We start from the raw sequence: 22,674 nt of genomic DNA, 5'->3' as shown, positions 1-22,674 counted from the left end.
GTGAAGACTTGAGTTCAGGTGTTCAGCAATACCTGAATCTTGTGTCTTAGTGACTGCTGTGTGTCGATGCAGTGTGTAGGGCCATGTGTGCCTCTTCTAGCTCCCCGTGGTTTTGTAAGCCCAATTATTCCTCTGACAGCATTAACTGTTTTCATCAGGGTGGAAGAAAGAACCAGCTACCTTGCAGACTATGGGGGCGGTGAAGGTGACTTCACAGTGAGCACCATTCTGCACCTGCAGTGGGATGGGTGCTCTGCCCCCCTAAGTCTGCCCCCGAGGCTCCTCCGACATGCTGAATATTCCCCTCAGCAAGATACTTGAGGTCATTGTAATGTGAAGGATGAGCTCACAGACTATGCATATTTTAATTTCAGAATTTGCCAGACGGTTGGTGTGAACACACAGGGACCTCCAGATGAAGTCATATGCAAAGAGAACATCTCTGAGGTTTATGCTGCATTGCTGGGCTGCATGAGTGATTACACCACAGACAGCAGAGGGGATGTGGGAGCCTGGTAAGGACAGTGTTTGTAGTATGACTCCCCTGCTGCCTCATAAATGTTCTTACACCGGGGAGGCATGGCATCTCACGGTACCCAGGACAATAAGCGTTAAGTCGTTGTAGAAACTCATAGGGTCTGTCTGCACTGACGTCTCAGGTGAGCAGCAATGAGCTTGTGCTTTCCTGTTCTGCTGCTCAGACATCCATCGTCCTTGGAGCCTGCCTGATTGTCTTTTCCTTCTCCTCCTGTAGGGTAAGGTTCTTGCCCAGGTTGCAGAAACACCTTGTGAGGTGTTAGCAAGGCTAATGCTGCTGTTGTCTCTAAACAGCTGTGCCAAGTGCCTCACACCCCCTCCTGCTGGCTATGCACAATGTTGTTTAGAGTTCAGAAGGCGCTCATAGAAGGTTCTGTCTAAGTGAATGTGATCAAACATGGAGGGAGTACGTTATCCCTTGAATACAGTGTTCCAGACTTTATTCTTTAACATGTTCTTCCTACCTCTTCATCTTCCCTTCCTCTCATTCTGGATGACAGCCCTTGTTTCTTTTCCCATCTCCTCGCCTCACTGGTTACCCCACTTTACAGATCACTGCGAAGATTCCCCATGTCCTCACGTTCCAGACACTCAAGCACTTGTTCCATGCTGAACAGGTTTCTTCCTGAAGGTCTCTATTTTGTTCGAGTTTTGTTATTGTTGCTCTTCTATGGTTGTGTAAATGTTAGTCTGTGTTCCACTCATTGACTCTTCCTTTATTTATTTTCTACTATGAAGCTCATTTTATAGTTTTAATTTCATTTAACATTGGTCATTAATTTACATTTGCACAGAGTCTTCCCCATGTCACTCTGCTGGCATTTCCTATAATCTCCTTAATTGTAAATATATTTTCCTCCACCCTAGCATATCTCCCTTCAGGTCCTTCCGCTGTTATGGATTGAGTTGTCTGGATGGATCTCTGTAGACTTAGGAAGGGCTTCCCTGTGGCTGTCCTCAGTCTTATCAGAGCCTCGTAAATGGAGGCTTTGAGGGACTTCATGGCCATTTCCAACCTTGCCAAGGTCTCCCCTAGCACAACCGAAATGCTGTGTAAGCCCCAAAACTACAAGTGATCCCCACCTACCTTCTCTCCTGTAGCGCCCCTTTGCAGACCCTTCTAGAATGTGCCACAGGGTTAACAGCAGGCAGTAGCCTAAGGTGGCATTGTGAACCCAGCCCACATGTGGCCAGTGACTTGGGTCTGTGATAGATAGATCGATAGATAGATAGATAGATAGATAGATAGATAGATAGATAGATAGATAGACAGACAGATAGATGGGTAGGTAGGTAGGTAGGTCGGTCGGTCTTGGCAGGTCCTAGGCTTCTTTTCTAAGGCCTCTGAATTTTCAAGAGACCTTGTTGACCTAGATTCCTTCTTGCAGTTCAAGACTGAAAATTTGTGACTGTTGAGTGATTTTTCCATGGAAGATATCAACAAACATCTATTTATCCAGTGTCTTGGCACTGAAGACAGACCAGAGGAACAATTCCACCTAAGTCTAGCTTGGAGGGTCTTGAGTTACTTACAGGAGCATAGGTAAGGGGTGACTTAAAGGTAGTTGCATCGCTGAAAAGCACTCTCTAGCAGGGTGACGGCTCACAAAAACTGCATCTCTGGAGGCTTCTGCACTATTGTAGGCAGCTCTGCCAGCTGAAAAGTGTCATCTCCCCAGCAATTTTTACTGCTTTTATACTTAACCTTGGGGAGGAAGCTCTGTGGATCCTGCAACATTCTGAGCTTTTATTAGCTTCCTGAGCCTTATACATTTCAACAGCTTTCTGAGTTTTAAGGTCCCCCTCCTCCCTTCCAAAGCAATTTCACTTTGGAATAAATAGTCATATAATAGGGTATTTCTTTGCAGTCTCCCTGGCACTGGGGCACCCTTCTGAGCAAAGCAGAAAGGACCAGTGATGGGGTTCTTCCCCAGTCCTGGTCCTTGGGACCTTACCCTTTATGGTATTTCTTCTGTATTAATTCACTCTGCAAAGGGTGGACCTCCAGGATTCTGCTCCTGGGGGGTCCAGTGCAGAATTACCAGTAGTGAATGGTGCAATTCCAGATACTTTTAAAAAATTTTTTCTCTTATACTTTGAGATTATACTCACATCATTTCGCCTGTTTCTTTCCTCTCTCCAAACTCCCATAGACCCCTCTCCTTGTTCTTTCAAATCCATGGCCTCCTTTCTCATTAGCTATTGTTATGCACTCCGTGTATGTGTGCGTGCATGCGTGCATGCGTGCGTGTGTACGTGTGTTTGTGTGTGTATGTGTGTGTGTGTTTGTGTTTCTCCCGCTCTCAGCGTTCCTTAGTTGCCTGTTGCCTGTAGTTCTTTCTGTAGGGCTGAGGCCTCCTGGGCTTTGCCCACCCCAGCCCACGCAAGCATGTCTATTGTTGTCCGTGTTCAGCTCAGCTTCAGGCAGCGATGTTGGCGAGACTTTATAATCACCAAGCAAAGTCCCTGTCCCTCTGGTTCTCACTGTGTTTCTGCCTCCTCTTCCATAACGATTCCAGAGCTTGGAGGCTCATGTTGTATTGTCAGTTGGAACTGGACTCCATAACTGCATTTTAAGAGAAGTTTCCTTGATGAGGGGTGAGCACTGCACTTAATCTGTGGGTTTGAGGACCGATGTTTAGAACGTAGTTAGGGCTCACGCTGGTATAGCAGCAGTTGTAGGTCCTCCAGGATCCCTGACTTCACAAGCCTTGGATAGTTGGCTGGGTCTCCAGTATAAAACCTGATTTCCCTCTGAACAGGTATTAAATCCAGTTAGAGGGTTGCTAGTTACACACACAAAAGAAAGAGGGTGAGAAACCAGTAAGGAGTCTGAAACAGTCACATGGAGTTATACAGCGTTCCCTCCAAGAGCCGAAGACTATCATAAAACCCTAACAAGTCACAAGCGGTCCTCTTTTGGGCTGTTGGTCAGGGTTGTCTAAGAAAGTCCTAAAATGTCATAGGCTACTTGCTCTTGATTGCCCCCCAGAGGTGGAAGGTAGGTCCCCACTGCTGAAGATATCATGAGTGTCAGACACCAGGCCCAGAGGCCTCTGAGCTGGAACCTCTGACCTGAAAGCCTCCTCCTTGAGGACTAATTTCCATGGTAACAGAAGGCTCTGTGCACACTTCCACAGGAGGGCAGTAACCAAAGCTGCCCAGCTGCAGTGCTTATGAACCATAACACTCAGCATGGCATGATAAACCCCGTGGTCACATTAGTGGCAGACACATTCGCAGCACACACACCTTGACACTCCTTTTTGTTGTTGTTGTCTTTAATTCAACAGTGTCTAGAACTTTCTCAGAGATTCCAGTTGTTTTTGAAATTCTGACCTTTTCATTTACTTTGCTCTGTAGTCTTCATATTTTTCTTATATAGCTATTATAAGGACTGCACATTTGGTTAATCTATTTTTGTTGCTACTGTTATTTTGGTATTTATTAGTTTTATTTACTGTTTATTTAGTTTTTAGCTGAATTTCCTAAATTACAGTTAAATTGCAGGGCTTCGTGTCATATAGTTCTCTTTTAGCAGGTGGTGATAGTAGCCAGCCAAATGCCACTGAAATCTACTGTGTTCTCACATCCAGGTCACTGAGAGTGGAAGGGCTTTACAGAGAGGGGCTCCAGCTCTGTACAGACTGGGTGGTGTGGAGTGGGCTCTGTAACAATGGTTTTATTAAGTTGCCCTTGCTCCCAGGATTAACTAGTGTTACTGAGCATATCTGTGGTGCGTTTTTACCAAGAGGCCTTCTGAGGCTCAGATGCTCAGCAAATACAGCTTCTCCTTGTAGCTAGTTTCTCCTTGTAGCTGACTTCTCCTTGTAGCTGGCTTCTCCTTGTAGCTGGCTTCTCCTTGTAGCTGGCTTCTCCTTGTAGCTGGTTTCTACTGTGTTATTGGGAGCCCCGTCCTGTGTGTCACAGCTTAAGAGGTGGCAGGCATGAAGGAAATGTACAAATTACCCTGACAGTGGGCCTGTGAGAACTTTATGGTTGTGCACCTGTAGACCTCGGTACTTTTCAGACCTACCTGTGTCCCTGGCATTCTTCACAGGTATGCTCCTTGTCCCTCAGCACACTGTGCAGTCTACCATCCCTTTGTTCCTGGCACTTTTTGCAGATGTGATCCCATTTTTCCCCAGCCTGCTTTACAGATCTCCCTCCCCACATCCCCTGGCGTTCATTGCAGATTTGCTCCCGTGTCCCTGCAGCACACTTTTCCCAGGCTTGCTTTGTGTCCAGTCCCTCATCTGACCCTGGGGAGTTCCCTGGAACCCTGGCCTGCACTTAGAGGCTCCATAGAGGGTTTGATTGAGGCAGGGATGACCCCAGGCCTGAGGGTTTGTATCTTCCGTTTCCTAAATCTGGCTGAATGCACCTGAATCCCAGTTAAATGGCTGCCTTTGCTCTGAATTAGACCAGTATTTTTTCTTCTTTGATACGAATTAATGACAGCTATGTTTAGCAGGAAAGAAAGTCAAGGATGAATGTGAGTGTTGCTTGCTCTGTTTGTTTGGTGAGAACCAGAAGTGCCAGCCTGGTGCAGAGACACTACAGGAGGCCAGCTTCACAGGGGAGGAGGCAGTGGGAAGTATCTGCGATTACAGTGTGTCTTAGGCTTTGCCGAGACTTGTCCAGTCTGTCTTCAGGTGTTAAGAATGACAGTGTGAGAGACAGCACGTCCCTCATTCCCCAGTTAAGGGATTTAAGTAAAGACTGCCAGCTGCTGGCATTGGGTTTCTCTGATGGTTTACACTACGCGATTTCTGTAATCTCTGAAACTTTCCCTATGTTTGGGCCTTTTGAAACTAAGCTTGTGCGTGACCAGCGGGTGTCTCAAGACGTTTTTCCCCCTCACAAGCTGCTTCTAGAGTCTGTGCTTATAGGGCTCAATGGGTTTGGTTGGTGGAACCAGGGCTTGAAGTCCCTGCCCTAGATTGACCTTCTCATGTCTCCTTATCCACAGGGTTCGTGAGGCTGCCATGACCAGCCTCATGGATTTGATGCTTTTGCTGGCACAGACTGAGCCAGTGCTGATTGAGGCCCACATGTGAGTATCTGAAATCAGCTGGGGCTGTCCCGGGCCTTAACGTCTTCCCAGACAGACTTCTCCGACCTCTGTCCTGGCCCTCCAGAGTCTGTGGATCATGGCCATGACCTGTGTCAGGATCCATAGCATAGACACACTCCCCAACCCCAGACCAGGACCTCCTTTGATCCGGCCTGTTTGACAGTCAACTTCAGAGGGTGAGGACGTAGTGGCCTCTGTTCTATAGCTGAGGTTCATGCCAAGACGGGCTACCATTATTTGATCCAGCCTCTGTGAGTTTCCACCTCCTCTGCCACACTGCTTGAGGCCCTAAGTTTGCTATCTTATGTGTACTGTACCTCCTCAGTCTGGCCTCTCATCTTCCTCCTTCCACCAACCTGCAATACTGTTGCTTCTCACTCTTGCCCCAACAGTACATCGACGTTCACATGGACCTGATATGTGGCTCTTGAGATGTTAGGAAAGGCAGGGTACAGTCATACCCACCCTGTGTTGGTTAGCTTTATTTTAACTTGGCACAAAGTAGAATTAATTGGAAAGAGGGACTCAGTTGAGAAAATACGCCCATGAAATTTATTATATAAATAAAATTGGCCTATAGCATTTTATTGATTAATGATTTATGTGGGAGGTTCCATTCCTGGGAAAGTAGTCTTGAGTTCTATAAGCAAGCAGCTGAGGAAGCTAGTAAGTAGCGTTCCTTCATGGCCTCTGCTCTAGTTCTGCCTCCTGACTTCCTTTAGTGATGGAGTGTGACCTCAGACCCTTTCCTACCCAAGTTGCTTTTGGTCATGATGTCTTATCACAGCAATAAAAACCTAAGTCACAACCTGATGTGGCTTCAGCAGCTGCTGACAATAAGGTGACCACGTTTCCCCAGGCTGGCCTCATACGTGTGCCCTCCGTTTGCAGCTGTGAGCGTGTCATGTGTTGCGTTGCCCAGCAGGCAAGTGAGAAGATTGATCGGTTCCGTGCTCATGCTGCCCGGGTATTCCTGACTCTCTTGCACTTCGACAGCCCTCCCATTCCCCATGTTCCCCACCGCAAGGAACTGGAAAGTCTGTTTCCCAGGTACTGTTAGATACAGATCCCCTTGTAGCCCAGTCCCTCCAAGCATGGCCTTGAGAAAATCACTGTCTTTCAGGTCTGATGTGGCCACTGTGAACTGGAATGCACCTTCACAGGCCTTCCCTCTTATCACCCAGCTCTTGGGACTGCCTACCTATAGATACCATGTCCTGCTAGGGCTGGCCGTGTCCGTGGGTGGCTTGACAGAGTCTACGGTAAGGAGGCATTTGGCTGTGCACAGCAGGGAATATGGGGAATTCTCTCAAGAGGGTTCTGTCCCAGAAGTGTGCACTTTACATGTCCACTGTGTGACCAGCCCCATCCCTGTAGAATCCTCACATCTCTGTAGTTTGCAGTCATTTCTGCTTGACCTCAGGCATTTACTGTCATTGTAGTAGCCCTGAGGAATCAAGGGAGAAGCTAGCCATGCTGAGCCCCAATACTGCTTTTTGGGTTGCAGGTCAGACATTCTACACAGAGCCTCTTCGAGTACATGAAGGGGATTCAGAAGGATGCTCAGGTCCTGGAGAGCTTCAGTGAGACCCTCCTAAAGGTCTTTGAGGACAACCTCTTGAATGACAGGTGAGTGGTGGCTTCAGACAGGGTACTCGAGGCCTGATCCTATTTCCACAGAGCCCAGGTTTCCCTGGGACACTTTTGTCGTAATAGATGAGGAGCAGGGCCCAGCAAGCCTAGCAGCTCACTCATACTCATCTTCTACAAACCCCAAGAAATTATCTCCTCTGGGCCTTGCTGGCCCCTAGGCCTGGCACTGATTGGCAATCCCTTTCCCTTGACGCACTCTCGGCAGGAAAATGACTTTCTTTGTGTGTGGAGATGCAGAAGTGAAGTGGAATGAGGTTCTAGTCTGTAGAAATATTCTCCATCTTTTCTTGTTTGTAATAGCCCGGTTGAGACATAAGAGACCTGAAAGACAACACATGGTTCCTTGGGATGTGTGTGTGTGTGTGTGTGTGTGTGTGTGTGTGTGTGTGTGTGTGTGTGTGTGTGTGTGTGTGTGTGTGTCTCACAAATCCTTCCCTGTTCACCAAGTTTCCTTTCTGATCCTTGGAGCCCTCCCAGCTGACCACTTTGGCAGATAAGCAGCATAACCACCTCTGTCCTGTTGTGGGCAGGAACTGACTCACTTGGGTATTTCCTGTTCCCAGCCTAACAGACAGTGATAGTGGACAAGCAGGGATGAATCTCTGTGGATGCACATTCCCTTTCTTGGGTACTCATTGAGTAATGGACAGCTGGGTCACATGGATTGCTTGTTAAGTTCTGTAAAGCTGCTGGCCCCGTCTGTTCCATGGCTCGCCCGCATTGGTGGTCAGTCTCAGGTGGCTGTCCTGTTGGACACTCAGTTGCCCTCCTAGTGTCCGTTCATTACCATAGCTTGTTTGGTTGGGCTTTCCTCTCACTGTTGTTCTAGGATGGCTTCTCTATACGGGGCAAGTCTTTGTCAGATTTGTGGTTTGAGGGACCCAGCTACCACCTGTCCTGTGCTTCAGTGAGCAAATGCAGCTGCTGAGGGATCTTTGCCTAGTTGGAGGTCCTAGAGAGCTCCTCCTCCAGAAGCTTCAGCTTTAGGTTCTATCGTCAGCCCTACAGTCTGAGCAACACAAAACTAACTCAAAACAGTTTAATTTTGCCAACGGTTGTCCAGATGTTCATGCTGTCTGCCTGACTGTCCACTGCGCTTGGTTTTGCACCTTGTCAGAACCGTCAGGTGTGTGGCTGAATGTTGGGCTCTACCCGGCCATCTGCACATCTTTGCATTGGGAGTCCTGTTCTTATCTTTGCTGTAGGTAATTCCCAGAGAAGCCACTTGTCTGCAGCTTTATTCTTATTTTCCATAGTCGTTTTGGCATTCTTGTAAGTGTCATAATACTGGTGTGTCTGTTTCTAGGAATTTGACAAGACTATCCTGACCCTTACCCCATCTAGGAAGAGCTGTCATGGTCTTAAGGGTTTATTGTTCTTGGTTTTTTTTGTTTTTGTTTTTGTTTTTGTTTTTAACTTGTCAAGGGCACTACCCTGTTCCTCATATGGGTGGCTCTTGGTTCTTGGGTGCTTGTGTGGGTCTCACGTTTGCTTATCTCCTCCTCTCAGAGTGTCTGTATCGCTGCTGAAAATGCTGGACCAGCTGTTGGCCAATGGGTGCTTTGACATCTTTACTGCTGAGGAGAAGTAAGTATCTGTTTGCTCAGTGCTTCCTGTTGGACAAAGCCTAGTTCCCCAAATTTAAAAAAAAAAAATAATTATTGATTGATTTTAGTCTCTCTGTGTTGCTCCAAACTCTTGGTCCTGCCCCCTCAGCTTTTCAAGCACATTCAAATCTATGGCCACCATATGGCTGTTATTTTGAAGACAGAACACTTGGGTCAGGATCTCAAAACCCAGAAGAAGACAGTGCAACCTCAGGCAGCAGATATCAGGATGGGGTGAACTAGCAGCCTGCTCTCCGGGTGGGAAGGTAGACTTGGACAGGTGGGTGGTCCACCTGTATAGGCAGAGAGGGCTGGAAGTCGGAGCTTGAGATATGATAAAGGCTGGTGGAAACAGCACAGCGTGTGGGCCATGCTATGGGACCCAGGAGCATGCCAGTGCCCATCACAGCTGAACAGAGGCTGTGTTCAGAGGTACAGACAGCCATGCTGCATGAGCTCTTCTGGAGCCATCTCCGTGCCAGGTTGTCTTCCTGAGTGACCGACACCATCTTGGTGATCTTTGCTTCTACGAACGTCCTGTGGTCTTCACTGAATGCTCTCATGTTGTATTTCATGAAGATGTCTGAGTATCTGCTGTTACTTAGAAACTGCCTGGTGGCGTTGGAACTTGCTTTACACTCACTGGTGGACTCAAATCAACAGGATCTCAGTTGATCTCCTCTCCCTTCTGAGCCTCTGCTCACTCCCGTTTACTGTCTGACTTCTGCCCCATTGAGAGGATCTGTGCCCAGTTTTCATATAATCTGTTCTGGCATTTTGTTTTTCTTCCCTTGACCTTGGGCAGTGTCTTTGTACTTGTGTGCCGGCCAGCATTCGGCCAGCATTCGTGTGAACCCCAGAGCTCCATTGTCTTGGTGCTCTGCCTTGAGATCCTGCATACATCACACACCCGGGGTGGAGCAGACCAGCTCGCTTTGCTTGAAGTCTGTAGTGTCTTTGGTTTTTAACTGTTTGGCCGGGAAGTTAGATCTGTCTCTGCTGAATGCCCAAGATGGTTTTAACCTGACACTACAGGGCGACCCTCTGTCAGCGTGCAGCACTGACTTCCTAGCCTGCCTGAGTGCTCACAGGGCATGGCACATCACTGGATTCATCTAGGAAAATGGTCTAAGGATTTGACATCTATTTTTCTGGCTTAAAATTTTCAAAATAAGATAGTAGGAAACTGTATAATGTTGTGTTTTTACTTCTCTGTTCTTTATGGATTTTGGATTTTTTGCACATGTGAATGGAGGGCTGCCTCACATCAAATAATTGTCTTTGAGGTGCTTCTGCTTACCCTATACTTCCACTTTTCCTCTCTTTCTTTTACTTTGGAGTTTTTTGGTTTTCATTTTGTTTGGGGTTTTTGTTTGTTTGTTTGTATGTTGGTTGCTAATAGTATATGTAGTTTTGTAAAAGTTCAACCTGACAATCTGATCTTTTAACTGAGTCTGTAAATGTACTTCATTTAATCTTACTATGTTTTTCATTAAAGTAATTTTGTTTGCTCCATGTTTCTACTCTCTCTGATTAGCAGAATCATTTTCCTCTGTTCCATTTTCTTCATTTATTTGAGGCTTTTTACTCTTTTCTGTGCTCTTGGAGAGTTCCTGATACAATTTCCATTTGCTGTGTTTTTGTACAGTTGTTCATGCTTGAGTGAAAAAAAAAGAAAAAAGGAGGACATGAGTGCTCCTAGGTACAGTGGAGGAAAAGGTTTATTGTGGATAACAGAGGCAGAGACGTCTGAGAGAGTCCAAAGTGAACATGACCCTGAGCTGGGCCATGTGAGGAGCGGGGATAGCCAGGAGATCAAGAGCCCAGGAGGGAAAAGAGTAGAAAGGGCTGGCTTAGCAAAAGTGGGTAGATTACATATGGAAGGGCGCCTTGCAGGAAGGGTGAGGGATGCTGGGAGAATCTGGTGGCCAGGAAGACATGGCCGCTCACTCAGACAAGCAGAGATTAGACCTTTTCATTGGAGGGCTCATGCCTCTTGGATCAGCTTATTGGGAGTCTGTCAAGAACCCTAGTGCATAAACCCACAGGGTTGCTGGGGACCACAAAGTTGAATGTAGACTTGGAGGGACCCAACGAGACCACAGACTGTATGTGGTGTGTCTAGAAGAGCATTAGAACTGTGCATAAGCCCTATAGGAAGGCAAGCTGAGGATATAAGGTCCTGTGCAAGCTGGGAATGACAATGGCCACAGCTCTAAGGAATACGACAGTCATTCTGTTCCCATAAGCACTTTAGGGAGCTAGTCAGGGAAGGACTGGATTCCTGTGACTTGGACCAGCCAGGGTTGACCTGGGAGCTGCTGTCATGGGCTATCCTGGAGTGTAGCAGCCCAGAATTAGTATTATTATTGGGGCTGACTAGGACTCCTCTGTAACCTAAGCCCATCACATGTTTCTTCCCACATAGTAGCACTCACCGGCAGAGTCTTTTGTGCTGGGGTGGGTCACTTGGATATGGTCACATTGTGACTGTGCCAGGGCCTGCCTGCCCAGTTTACATCTCTTCTCTGCTGTGCATGTTGGGAACCAAAGAAAGTGGTTGGTGTCACTTGTCCCAGCACTGGATGTCATGACCGTGTGCATCGTATTGCTCTGTATTCCTGTGAAAGATGTACTTATAATAATGTCTTCTCCTTCAAGCCACCCCTTTTGTGTGAAGTTGCTCACACTTTGTAAGGAAGAAATCAAGAAGTCAAAAGACATCCAGAAACTTCGGTCAAGCATTGCAGTGTGAGTTTTAAGTGTTCCTGGGTGGAGACAGAAAAAGGAGGGACTTGGTGGGGTTCCTGGTGGGAGATAAAAGTTTTAATCACAAAGCTGCTTAAAATGGAGTGTTTTCGTGCTCATTTAGGGAGAGGTCAGACCACTCCTGTCAGCTGTGGCATTTAGGGAGGATTGACCAAAATAGGAAACCTATATCTCTTATGTGTTCATCTTATACATCTGTCACTTGCTCTGGCACCTTACTGGGCCTGTAGATGCTCAAAGGCCATCATAGGAAGGAAAATACATCTATACTAGTGCAGAGATCTGGGCACATGGGCGTGCACATGCTAGCACAGATAACTGATGATGTACTGGCAATCACATGAGGTGTACAAGCATGCATACATGGAATGCAGGAATCTGGGTACACAAGCATGCACATGCTAGCACAAAGATCTCACCACGTATGGTGAGCACATGGGAGCACATCAGCATACAGTGCACAGGAGCATACAAGATAGCGTAGATTACATGGGAGCACACTGGTGCACAATACACAGATCTGTACATAGGTAAGCACACACGTTAGCACATGACTCGAGGTTCATGCTGTGTGCTTCCTGGGTCTCCCATGTGGGTCCTTGGGTAACAGCATGAGTGTGGCACAGCTCCATGTTACCTGTGGGTCTCCTGCAGGCTCTGTGGGATGGTGCAGTTCAGTGGTGATGTGAGAAAGAAGGTTCTTCTGCAGCTCTTCCTCCTCCTTGGCCACCCTTTTCCTGTGGTGAGTGTGTCTGCCCCACCTCAAAGCTACCTGCCTGGGACCCAGGTCTGTGCTTACATGTGACCTCTAAAGATGAGTGTCTGTTGGCAGGGCTTTGACGTAAACACAGGGTGAGATGGGTTCCAGGTGTGGGCAATCACCTGGTTGGTGTTTGTATGAAAGGAACACGGTGCTGGTACCGGGGAGCGTGGGCATGGGAAGCACAGCCCAGTGTTAGGATTTCCCTCTTGCCCAAGAAGTACAAATCTGAGAACCTTTACAGTGGTCTTTTGAGGTAGAGTGGGATGGCCCCACAGCTCAGCCTGTTTGTCAGAAACACATTGCCAGAGGTAGATCAGATCTCATATGACGTAGTATGTCACAGGAAATAACCAAGAGACAGCGAGACAGACAGATTCCCTTGTAGGAGTTCCTACCGCACCTTTTGGTGGGCAAGCCTGTGATGGCAGAAGTACCCGGGCCGTGGCTGAGTTCCTCTTCCTCCTTTCATGGACCTTCTAAGAAGACCCCTGGGGCGCTCTAGGTGCTGATGGCTTTTCCTCCTGTTGACCTGCTGTTCTCATTCCAGATCCGGAAGAGCACAGCAAGCCAGGTTTATGAGATGGTGCTCACCTATAGCGACTTGGTAGATGCTGAGGTGCTTGATGAGGTCATGTCTGTGCTCAGTGACACAGCCTGGTGAGTAGCTCCTGCCTGCCTGAGCCTGGTGATACTTTCTCCTGTCCCTGCAGCTTTTTGATGGAAAGAGGGGAGATATTTCCAACCCTTCACCTAAGAACTTCACATCCTGGGAGCTTCAGGAAATGTTTAATGTGCAATCGCTTTTCTCTTGTGAGCAAGTGGGCAGAGTGGGTCAGACCCCTGCTGGTCAGAAGTCAGTGTTTCTCAGTAACTGCCACCAAGTGGATGTCAGCTACCTACTGTCATTTTGCTACTCCAAGGGCCTTGTGGTTTTTCCTCTGTTTTAATGATCTTAGAAACTTGTCTTCAAAGTCAAGAGGTGCAGAAGGGACAGTGGTGGTGTATGGCCTGTGGGTGCTGTAGGCTGGGTCTGGAAACAGTTATTTATGGCCACAACAGCAAGAACCTATGACCCGTAATCCAGGTGCGGTACACATGCATGGTCCTGCACATATTTATATACAGGTTTGCATACATGATCACATAATGTGACTGTTCATATAGTCACACATGTATGCACTGCTAAGCACATACAGTCACATATATGGAACTAGCACTTGTGCACAGGTGCACTTCAAGCTGGCTTGTTCCCATTCTGTATTATTTGGGAGGCACAGCCAGGCAGCTCCAATCACTGTTGTTGCCTATAAACACTGTCCCCTTAGACCAATGGAGAGCGGGCTTGCTGACCTCAGATACTGGCAGGCCTGTTGGCATTCACCAGGTTGCTTCAGCAAGTCAGGGTTTGTGCTCTCTTCATGCGTGCCCCTCAGAACAGTGACCTCCCTAAGGAGCCCCTGCTAGGATGTGGCCTTCCTGCCTAGGTAAGAGCTGTGGGGACCTGGAAGGCCAGAGTGCACTTCAAGATCTTTGCTGTCAGTAGGAACTCAACTTGGTGCCTTCTCAGGAGACAGTGGCCAAACCTCAGGATGGCAGACTTTACTTCCAACTTTCTCATAAACTCATCTTGAGTGAGAACAGCTGGGAGAGGAAGAACTGTTTTGTTTTGGTTTTGTTTGTTTGTTTTTTAAGATTTACTTTTATTTTTAACAATATGTATGCATGTGCGGCTGTCTGTCAAGGCTTGTGTGCGTGTTTGTACAATTGCCTAGGGATGCCAGAAAAGGGCGTGCAATTCCCTTGGAGCTGGGGTCGCAGGTGGTTACGAGGTACCCTACATGGGTGCTAGGAACACTGCTCCTCTGCCAGAGCACAGCGCCTGCTTTACAGAGAAGCTTTTTTTCTTTTAAACTAATTTTACATAGAGAAAAAACATGCTTAATACTTAACAGCATTACATATTATTCCAATGAAAGCAGTCAACAGCTGAATTCTAATAAAGCGCTCCAGCAGCCCTCTCAGTCTGAGGTAGTGTTTCTTCCGCATGTCCCTAGAATGGGGTGTATATCAGTCCTGTGAAAGAGCTAGGTTCTCCTGGTGTCTACTCTGGGGGATAGAGTTTTGCCCCAACACCACCAGGTCTCAAGGGGTGGAATGCTGAGCCATGTGACACAGGGGACTCAAATGTTTTCCTCCTTAGGGACGCAGAGCTTCCCGTTGTAAGAGGACAGCGGAATCACCTGTGTGACCTCCTTGGTGTGCCCAGACCCCAACTGGTTCCAAAGGTAATACTTGTAATATTCTGAGGACACGTGGTACCTGTGTTGCCTGTTGTTCTGAGTTCTGGTCTAAAGTAAATGGGTCCCATGGTCAGTATTCATTGCTGCCGTTACTTTGTCCAGACCAACTGGGAGAGCTTCGTCTCCTGCCAGGGTGGGCACGTTCTGTGTCTTTATAGTGTGCTGGCTGCACGGTGTCATCTTACCGATGTAGGCCACAAGTTGTGTCGGCTTCTGTCTTCTAGGAATTTGGGAAGGAGGCTGTAGTTTCCTCCTTGTTCCCTTCCTGGCTGTACATCCCATTACGGGCTCTGTCCCTCTGAGGACACCTGTCCCATCAGGCTTCCATTTCTCTCCTGTCCACTGGGGCCCCAGCCTTCTTGGCTGCCTGTGCTAAGGCCTGTCCTCTCCACTTATCTTGGCCTTGGTGTGTTTATGGTTTCTGAGGACCCTTGTCCTGGGGTTGCACTTTAAGTTGTCATGAAAGCTGTGATCTGTTGTCTCTGGGCTCTCTTCCTGTGTTCTATGGGTCAGTCTGTCTATGAGGACTTGAAAGAATTCTACGTATCGACTTTTCATCCTAGAAATATGTGTCCAGCTTAATACTCTTAGCCTCTGTGTTGTGGTCTACTCTAAGGTTATGTAGTGCTTTTGTACCCAAGACCACCAGCTGAGGGTGGCTCCACCCCCAGTGGGTTGGTCTCTTCCACATCAATCACTGCTTAAGAAGACACCAGGCAAGCCTGCCTACAGTTTAGGCTTACACATAGATTCCCAAGTGACTCTAGCTTGTGTCAGGTTGCCATAAAACCAGCCAGCCAGCACAGGCAGCCTGCTGTGTCTGAAAGCTCTGTGTACCGACTTTACATGGAGAAGTTCAGTTACTTGGGACAAACTGTTGTGTGACGGGAAGGTCACTTTATGCTTCCTGTGTCAGATGGCTCGGGTCTTGTCACCACCACTGTGCAGTGACTGCACTTGGAGTCTTACACTGGATCACACCATCAGTTGTAAGTCAGTACAGACTGTGTGATGGGAGAGGCATGGCTCTCACAACAGCTCATGGCGCTCACCATGTCCATTCTCCAGTTTTATCCTGCCAAAGCTTGTCTGTGGTTCAAACCCTCAGAACTAGTTTGTCAGTTTACACTACCAGCCAGGTTGGCCTGGGACTATGTTGAGGCTAATGGAGCTAAGGTTGATTGACACTAGGCCCTTGGAAGGTCACCCTTAAGTCCTACAGATGGAGATGCTGTCTGTGTGATTGGTCCCCAGTTCATGCACCACTTGCATCTCTGCTTAGAAAGTTCACGTGCCAGTTTAATGACTCTTTTAGTTTGTTCTTCAACACCATCTTCTGATCCCCTCCCTATACCTTTACTGGGTTATAGTTGTGCTGCTGTGACAAAATACCATGGCAACAGCAATTTAAGATGGCACTTCACTGGACTTATGGTTTCAGAGGGTTAGTGTCCATAATGGCCAAGCAAAGACATGGCAGTAGGAACAGCTGAGAGCTCACATCTTGATCCATAAACAGGAAGCAGAGATCACTGGAAATGGAATCATTTGAAACCTCAAAACCACTCCCAGTGACACACCTCCAAATCCTTCCCAAACAGTTCCACCAGCTATGGATAGGTATTCACACATGAACCTGTGGGGGCCGTTCTTTATTTAAACCACCACAGCCACCTGTATCTTCTCCATAGCTCACCTTCCAGGTATGGTGAGCTAAGGAAGTGGATTGAACTTAATAATCCCATTTCCATGTCAAAGGCGCTTTCTCTGAGCCATGTTTTTCTTAGCATACACACATCTTAACAAGTAGATGTGCTGATGGAATGGACAGCAGTGTGTGGCTTGCTTTTCTTCTTGGAAGGGGCTGTTAGATGTCTGTGGTATAGGCCTAAGGGTCTTTCCATTTGTTTGTACCCTTGACCTTGGGCTCTCTGCTCTTATAGAACTTGAGTCCTCCAGGAGCCCAGAAGCATCCTGGGGGTGAGTGGGGGAGAGCGGAACATTCTACTTGGCCAGCCTGTCTCCAATCTCAGGCTAGGCCTGGCCCATCTAGCCTAGGAGCTAGTAGACCTGGTTCCAGTATGCCTCACAGGGGTGACTTTTCTTCCTTGCTGGGAATGAGTGGATGTTTTTCAGGTCTCATGAGGTTAACCATGGAAGCCCCCCCTGACTGGTATTCTCAGGTACTTATGAGCCTTTTGGTGGACTTTGCTAGGTTCTGTGTCTTATATATGCTCTCCAGTTTCAGGATGGAGGTCTCAGTTCTCCAACATTCTGAGAAACAGCTTTCTTAATTGTGAGACCCATTAGTACACATTTTTGTCATTTTCCTCCATCTGCTGAGGAATTAATGTTTTGCATTTGTCTCGAATGTCCTTTAATTATGTTTAAACTTTGGGGGGTGCATTTAGAAGCTGTGTTCCTACTCTTAACATCTCTTCTGCTCACTGTTAGTGTGGTGACATCTGTTTCCTGTCACACTTTCAATGTCTAGGAATGTTATAGTCAAGATCGCGCCTTAACATCTTTATTAATTAGCATTTCATGAGTTCATGTTTACTGTATAATTATAGGCAAGTTTACATCCACCATCTTTGTTTCCTATTTGACCTTCCTGTTTAATGTTTCTTTCCCCCTTATCTGAATTTCATTTCCTACCCTGTTAACTTGTTTCACAGCTCTGCTCTTCTGTCCCCGATTACCCTGTGGCCAGCACTCTTTCTTGACACATTACATTATCCCTGGCCTTGACCTCCTGCTGCAGAGCCCTGTCTGAAACTGGTTTGTACTAACCCTGAGGTCTTGGTATTCAGCTGGCCTGGTCTCCCTGGTCAGCTTCTTTCCTTACTCCTCTTTGCTCTGAGTCAGCTCTGTGCCTGAGCTCCTGTCATGGCTGTGTCATGTTGAGAGAGATTTTGTGTTTATTACACTGGGTCTGTGTGCTCAAGTCTCCCCAGGGCTTCCCCCTGTAGGAGCCATAATGAGATACACAGGTGTGGCCTGGTCGCTTGATTGGCTCTAGGAGTGGTGACAACAGATGTCGACATGGTGTAGTCTTGGTCCTTTATGCACAGTGATCTTGAGTTTACATCTACCCTGACAAGGCCACAGAGCTATTACTACAGTTCAGGCTGCCAGGATTCTGGTCATGGCTGGCTTTAGCCATATATCAAAGAGGGTGGGGTGCCAGCCAGCCTGATGTTGCCATGTCTCTTTACAGCCTGTTCCAGGAAGCTGAGCCTTGCCCGCCTAGCTGGGATGCCTTGCCCTGAGGCTCCACAACAGGCTTTACCATCATGGAAACTTGGTGCCACAGACTTCTGAGAAAGGTAGCACCTGCTGCTAGATGGATTGGGAGGCCATCCCCAGAGAGCAGCAATTCCTCATGCATGCTGTGCTCTGGTGGCCTGGACTGCCCATACTTTTGCTGTCACACAGATGTGCTTCTCATTAAATCATGTATCACACAGCCCAGCCTCTGCCTGTCTCTGGGACGTCTGTGCAAAAGGAGCTGGAGGATCTACCGTGGGCTCCTCTTCAGGGCCTTGCTGTGTGATTTGTGTAGCATGATGGGTGTTTCACACCCTGGTGTAGAGTTTAAAGTGCTGGGCGGATGCAGTAACAGATAGCTCTCTCACATGTTCAGCCAGCCAAGCCACCGACAATATCACAATGGTCTGAGCAAGAGATCATGAGAATCCAGCATCCCTGTGGGAATGTAGATGACAACACTGGTCCCGAAGCCTGGATCCTTTGCACCTCCTGTCCCAGGCCCGCATGGCTACCTGTCCTGCTGTGGTAGCCCCACGCCTGCCTCTTCAGCCTCTCTGTCTCTCAGGCCTGGGAAGGACTGCCAATCACTGCTTATTAAGCTGTTGAGGATGGACATGTGGCTGAAGTGGCCAGGGTCTCAAGCCAAGTCCTGTGGTAATACGTGTCCACTCAGTGCAATAGCCTGCATCTCATGGAGCCAGAACGGAGAGCACACAGGCTGCCGCCTTTATCGGGAGCCACTTTCCAGGCCTGAGTTCTGCAGGTTTGCTGTGCTGCCCTGGTGGCAGGGACCTCTGGAGGCTGAGGCCTGGCTCATACTTCATTCCAGTCTCCCACACCTTTCTGTTGTGAGTAGAAGAAAACCTGGCTGAGATCAGCTGAGACGGCCGCGTATGAGACTGGCTTTGCTGTGATGTCTGCTGGGAAACAGAATTAGCTATTTTTAGTATTTTAAAACACAATTCCAAACAGGACATTTTAAGACATGGAGACCAACTGGTTTCCAACAGACCTACTGATGTCACTCTAGCAGAGTAATGTCCCTTTCAGTGAGATTTAATGGGTGAAGTAAATGATTTTGTTCCCAGCTAGCCCCCTCTGCATGCAGATCCCACCATAGGCAACTATTCCCACCGGATGCCTGGTGGTCTAGAAAGACCTCAGCAGGAAGGGTTTCCACTGAAGTTCTTAGGGGGAGCCCTCTTCTCCAGGTATAATGACAACTGGTGTGATCAGGTCGGTCCATCACGGCAATAATGCTGGGTTTATGTTAGACTCAGCAAATATGGGGGCATGTGAAAGCCCCCATGGAAAGCTCTGCAGTGGGCATGTTTGGGCAGGAGGCCAAATAGGTGTGTGCCCACACAAGAGTGTTCACTTGGCCTCCTGTGAACCTATGATTTAACAGCAGGAAGAAAGTAGCTACGGCCACTGTGCCCACGGCCAGGTTCCTAAACCTAGTCATGAAGTATTGGTAGTGGGGTAGAGTAGCTAAAAGCCCACAAGAAACCTGATAAAACCCTGGGACCCTATAGATGGAAAAACTATCCTCACAGGAAGGAGCTGTGGCCCTAAAGGAGTCATCCAGTGAGTCCCCCAGACTCCTGTGTTGAAAAGACTAGGTAATTCCAAGACAGAAAGATACAACCTCTAAGAGGATGAGGCCAGCGTCCACAGACAGGGAGATCAACCCATCACTAAGAACCAACTCTGCCAGTAACTCCAGAAACAATATACAACAAAAGCAAAGCAAAAGACTGGAGGTCTAACATCCAAGATGTGGGAAGGCACAGTGCTGGAGAGGGAGGTGCCCGGGTTTCTTAAGTAGAAAGTTGTTAGAGCTCTGAGTCTTGGATGTGTCTGACTGTAACAAGTTTAAGCCAGGCATACACTCGCAGCCCACCATTCAGGAGGTGGGGACAGGAGGGCTGAATTCAAGACCAGCCTGGGCTACAAAATAAACAACAATGTAACTCAAAAAGATCAAAGCCTGAGATCAATCAAGATCGTGATCTAAAAGATCACTTGAGAAGTGAGATGTGTTATTAAGGATTTTATCATTTTAATGTGAAATGTCTCTGACAGCTTCGTGTTTGAACATTTTGCCCCAGTCGTTGGCACCTTTTAGAATTAGGCCTAGCTTGAAGTGGGTCACTAGACCTCACCCTTGCTTCTGGCCCCCCCTCTACTTCCTGCTCCACTAAGATGAGAAGGTGGAGAGTTCCAGCTGGGAACGACTTCCACCATCATGCCCTCCCCACCATGATGGACCCTCAAACCATGAGGCGTTGGCTGTTTGGAATTTGGTCACAGCAATAAGGAAGGTAGCCAGTACAGATGGTTTCAGAATGAAGAAAAGCTTAGCTTAATAGACATTTCTAGAACCCAGAACTTTTTGCAAACTCCTGTTTAAAAAGTAGTTTTAAAAAATTACCAGCTAGCTGGTGAAAGTTATAGGAAATTTGCCTAAAGTGGTTCTTAGGAGATTTAAGCCTCAAGCAGAAACAGATGGGCGAGAATTAATGCAGTAAGTGTGAGGGAGGGGAGACGCTGGAGGAAGCAGAGACTGAGCCGTCTGTGTGAAAGGGAGGCAGATCAGACAGGGCTCAGAGCCTACTAGTGCTGCTGTGTACACCCACCTTGGCAGCAGCCTCAGCTGAAGTGAACGAAGTCCCGGCCTTCTTGCAAGTGTAGTGACTTCAGGTTGTCTTCAAACTCACCCCCTGTGAGGTCCTTGGGGAGAGAGGATCCAGCTCAGTCAGACTTCCTCTCACTCTCTGGGACTCTTGCAAAGACTCAGGTCAGGGGCTGGGAGTGGGTCTACCTAATCTACTGTTAGGTGGCTCATAATGAACTTAAGATCCTCTACGGATTAGGGAGGAGGCCTGAAGAGAACCAAAGGCCACTGAGGGCAGTGGCCAGTGCTGCTGTTATATATCTGTTGGACACCAACAGCAATGAGGTACTGAAAGGTGCATTTGCCACCTGGTGTTGGCCCCTACAGAAGGCATTTGAGCCACTCTCAGTTGGTCCAGGAATATTTCACCTTTCCTTCTGTCTATCCAAGGAATTGTGCACTGGGTATCTGCCCAGCACCCACCCTCTGATTCCTCTTACCTGTCATCCCCCAGTCCCGGACAGGAGCAAGGCCCATTTTCTTGCTGAAGAACAGCCTATCGGCAGATGAAGTCTGCAGCAAGATGTGGGAGGAACTGCGCCGTTCCTCCTAAGTCATCTGTCCTTTGACTAACACAAGAGGCCTCTAAACTAGGCTGTCACCCTGATTCTACCTGTCCCACCACTACCAGTGCTAGAAATAGGAAGTGAAAAGCATTCTACCTGGGAAATCGGAAGTGTCCGCAGTGGCTGCACCTGCTGCCCTTCCACTCTTCCCTCACCTCTCCTTTCCCAACATCCAGAGAAGCCGTCAGCCTTGGGCCAGGAGAGGTCAGAGCCCGCCCCAGGAGACCTAACATTGTTAAACACATCACTACTCGTGTGCTCCAAATAGTTAACATAATCCTGTGAGGGTGAAAGGAGAGGGTGACTGCAGGACACAAAGCCAACTCTGCCACCGTATTCCAGTTGAAGCCCAGTTATAAATGTGACAGATGAAATCTAAGTTTCCACCAGATGAGTGGTGCTCAACCTTAAGCAAGATACTCCTACAACTACAGCAAGAAAGAACTCTAAAAGGATAGAAAACAATCAGTTTGCCCATACAGGTGGTCTTTGGAGGTGTTCAACCTGACTTCTCTTCTGGGATAAACCATAGAAATGGGAGCTCACAGCAGCATGAGTGACAACTGAAGGCTAGAGATGACTCCCACAAGCCAGGGTCCTGACATGCCAACAAGATCCAGTAGTCTACACAGTGGATGATCATATACAGGCGCTGAGAAGAACCGGGTGTAAGAGCAAAGTTGGGAGTCCATACACACGAGGGGCAAGCAGACAGTTCTGTGTGCACAGTGCTGTGCTGATGCCAAGGTGTCCTGCTGGCTGGAGTCATCATGTTGTGAGCTGTGTGTGGGGTCTTGCTGCTCTTCTCTGAGCCATTGCATAGGTGAGCAGTCTGCACATCTCCTTGGAAGAGCATCTGCTCTGTTCTTAAGGAGGCAGTAATTCTGCTCTGTGAACGCACATTGTCCGTATTCTAAGAAAGCTACTTATGAAGACAGGTGGAGGGCTAAATGTGACCTACAGGTCCGTGCTTGCCAATCTGTGTTGAGATGAGACATTTTCTCTGCATATACAGCAGTTTATTTAAATAAAAATGTGAGACAAATTCTGGAGTAAGGAAGAGTAGCTTCCCTCTGTGGTAAGGCACTGGAATGCGAATTGGTGATTGGTAGAAAGAGACCCAGGAGCAGAAATGAGCATCTCAGCCAGCACATTCCCTATCAGAACGGGCTGCCTAAGATGAGAGGCTGAGACGATTAGATGTGCAAAACAGAAAACTTGGGATTCCTAGTTTATCTTTCTACCAAAGTAACTTCTCATTGTATCACAGATAAAATTAAGAAGCAAAAGTCCTAGATACAGACGTGGGCAGTGCTCTATAAAGTGTCATGCATGATCAAGAGTAGCCATCTCAGAATGAATCATACTTTCACAAGGGGAAAAGTCAAATAGTGTAAGTCATTCTAAATGGCAAACATCAGTTTATAAATTAAAACTCCTGAGCTAGAGATG

At 47.7% G+C, this 22,674-nt stretch overlaps 2 protein-coding genes across 3 annotated transcripts in view; one reads left to right on the top strand and one right to left on the bottom strand.

The window, feature by feature from the left end:
* Positions 1-18,175, top strand: part of Tbcd (tubulin folding cofactor D) — a 160,763-nt gene extending 142,588 nt beyond the window's left edge. The window contains exons 29-39 of one of the 2 annotated variants that reach the window (XM_032912780.1): positions 375-515; positions 5,510-5,593; positions 6,506-6,664; positions 6,738-6,876; positions 7,122-7,243; positions 8,777-8,854; positions 11,536-11,625; positions 12,298-12,385; positions 12,954-13,063; positions 14,607-14,691; positions 17,927-18,175. In XM_032912780.1, coding sequence (XP_032768671.1) covers positions 375-515; positions 5,510-5,593; positions 6,506-6,664; positions 6,738-6,876; positions 7,122-7,243; positions 8,777-8,854; positions 11,536-11,625; positions 12,298-12,385; positions 12,954-13,063; positions 14,607-14,691; positions 17,927-17,944 — 1,114 coding nt within the window. In that variant the 3' untranslated portion in view covers positions 17,945-18,175. The remainder of the gene's footprint in view (positions 1-374; positions 516-5,509; positions 5,594-6,505; positions 6,665-6,737; positions 6,877-7,121; positions 7,244-8,776; positions 8,855-11,535; positions 11,626-12,297; positions 12,386-12,953; positions 13,064-14,606; positions 14,692-17,926) is intronic. The other variant, XM_032912781.1, reaches the window with a different exon arrangement.
* A 2,382-nt stretch (positions 18,176-20,557) lies between these two features.
* Positions 20,558-22,674, bottom strand: part of B3gntl1 (UDP-GlcNAc:betaGal beta-1,3-N-acetylglucosaminyltransferase like 1) — a 54,968-nt gene continuing 52,851 nt past the window's right edge. The window contains exon 12 of the mRNA XM_032912779.1: positions 20,558-20,712. Coding sequence (XP_032768670.1) covers positions 20,632-20,712 — 81 coding nt within the window. The 3' untranslated portion in view covers positions 20,558-20,631. The remainder of the gene's footprint in view (positions 20,713-22,674) is intronic.

This window comes from Rattus rattus, chromosome 9 (genome assembly GCF_011064425.1).
Source record: "Rattus rattus isolate New Zealand chromosome 9, Rrattus_CSIRO_v1, whole genome shotgun sequence".
NCBI lineage: Eukaryota > Metazoa > Chordata > Mammalia > Rodentia > Muridae > Rattus > Rattus rattus.
Note: the sequence above shows the minus strand (reverse complement) of the source record. Positions and strands in the feature narration are given on the sequence as shown.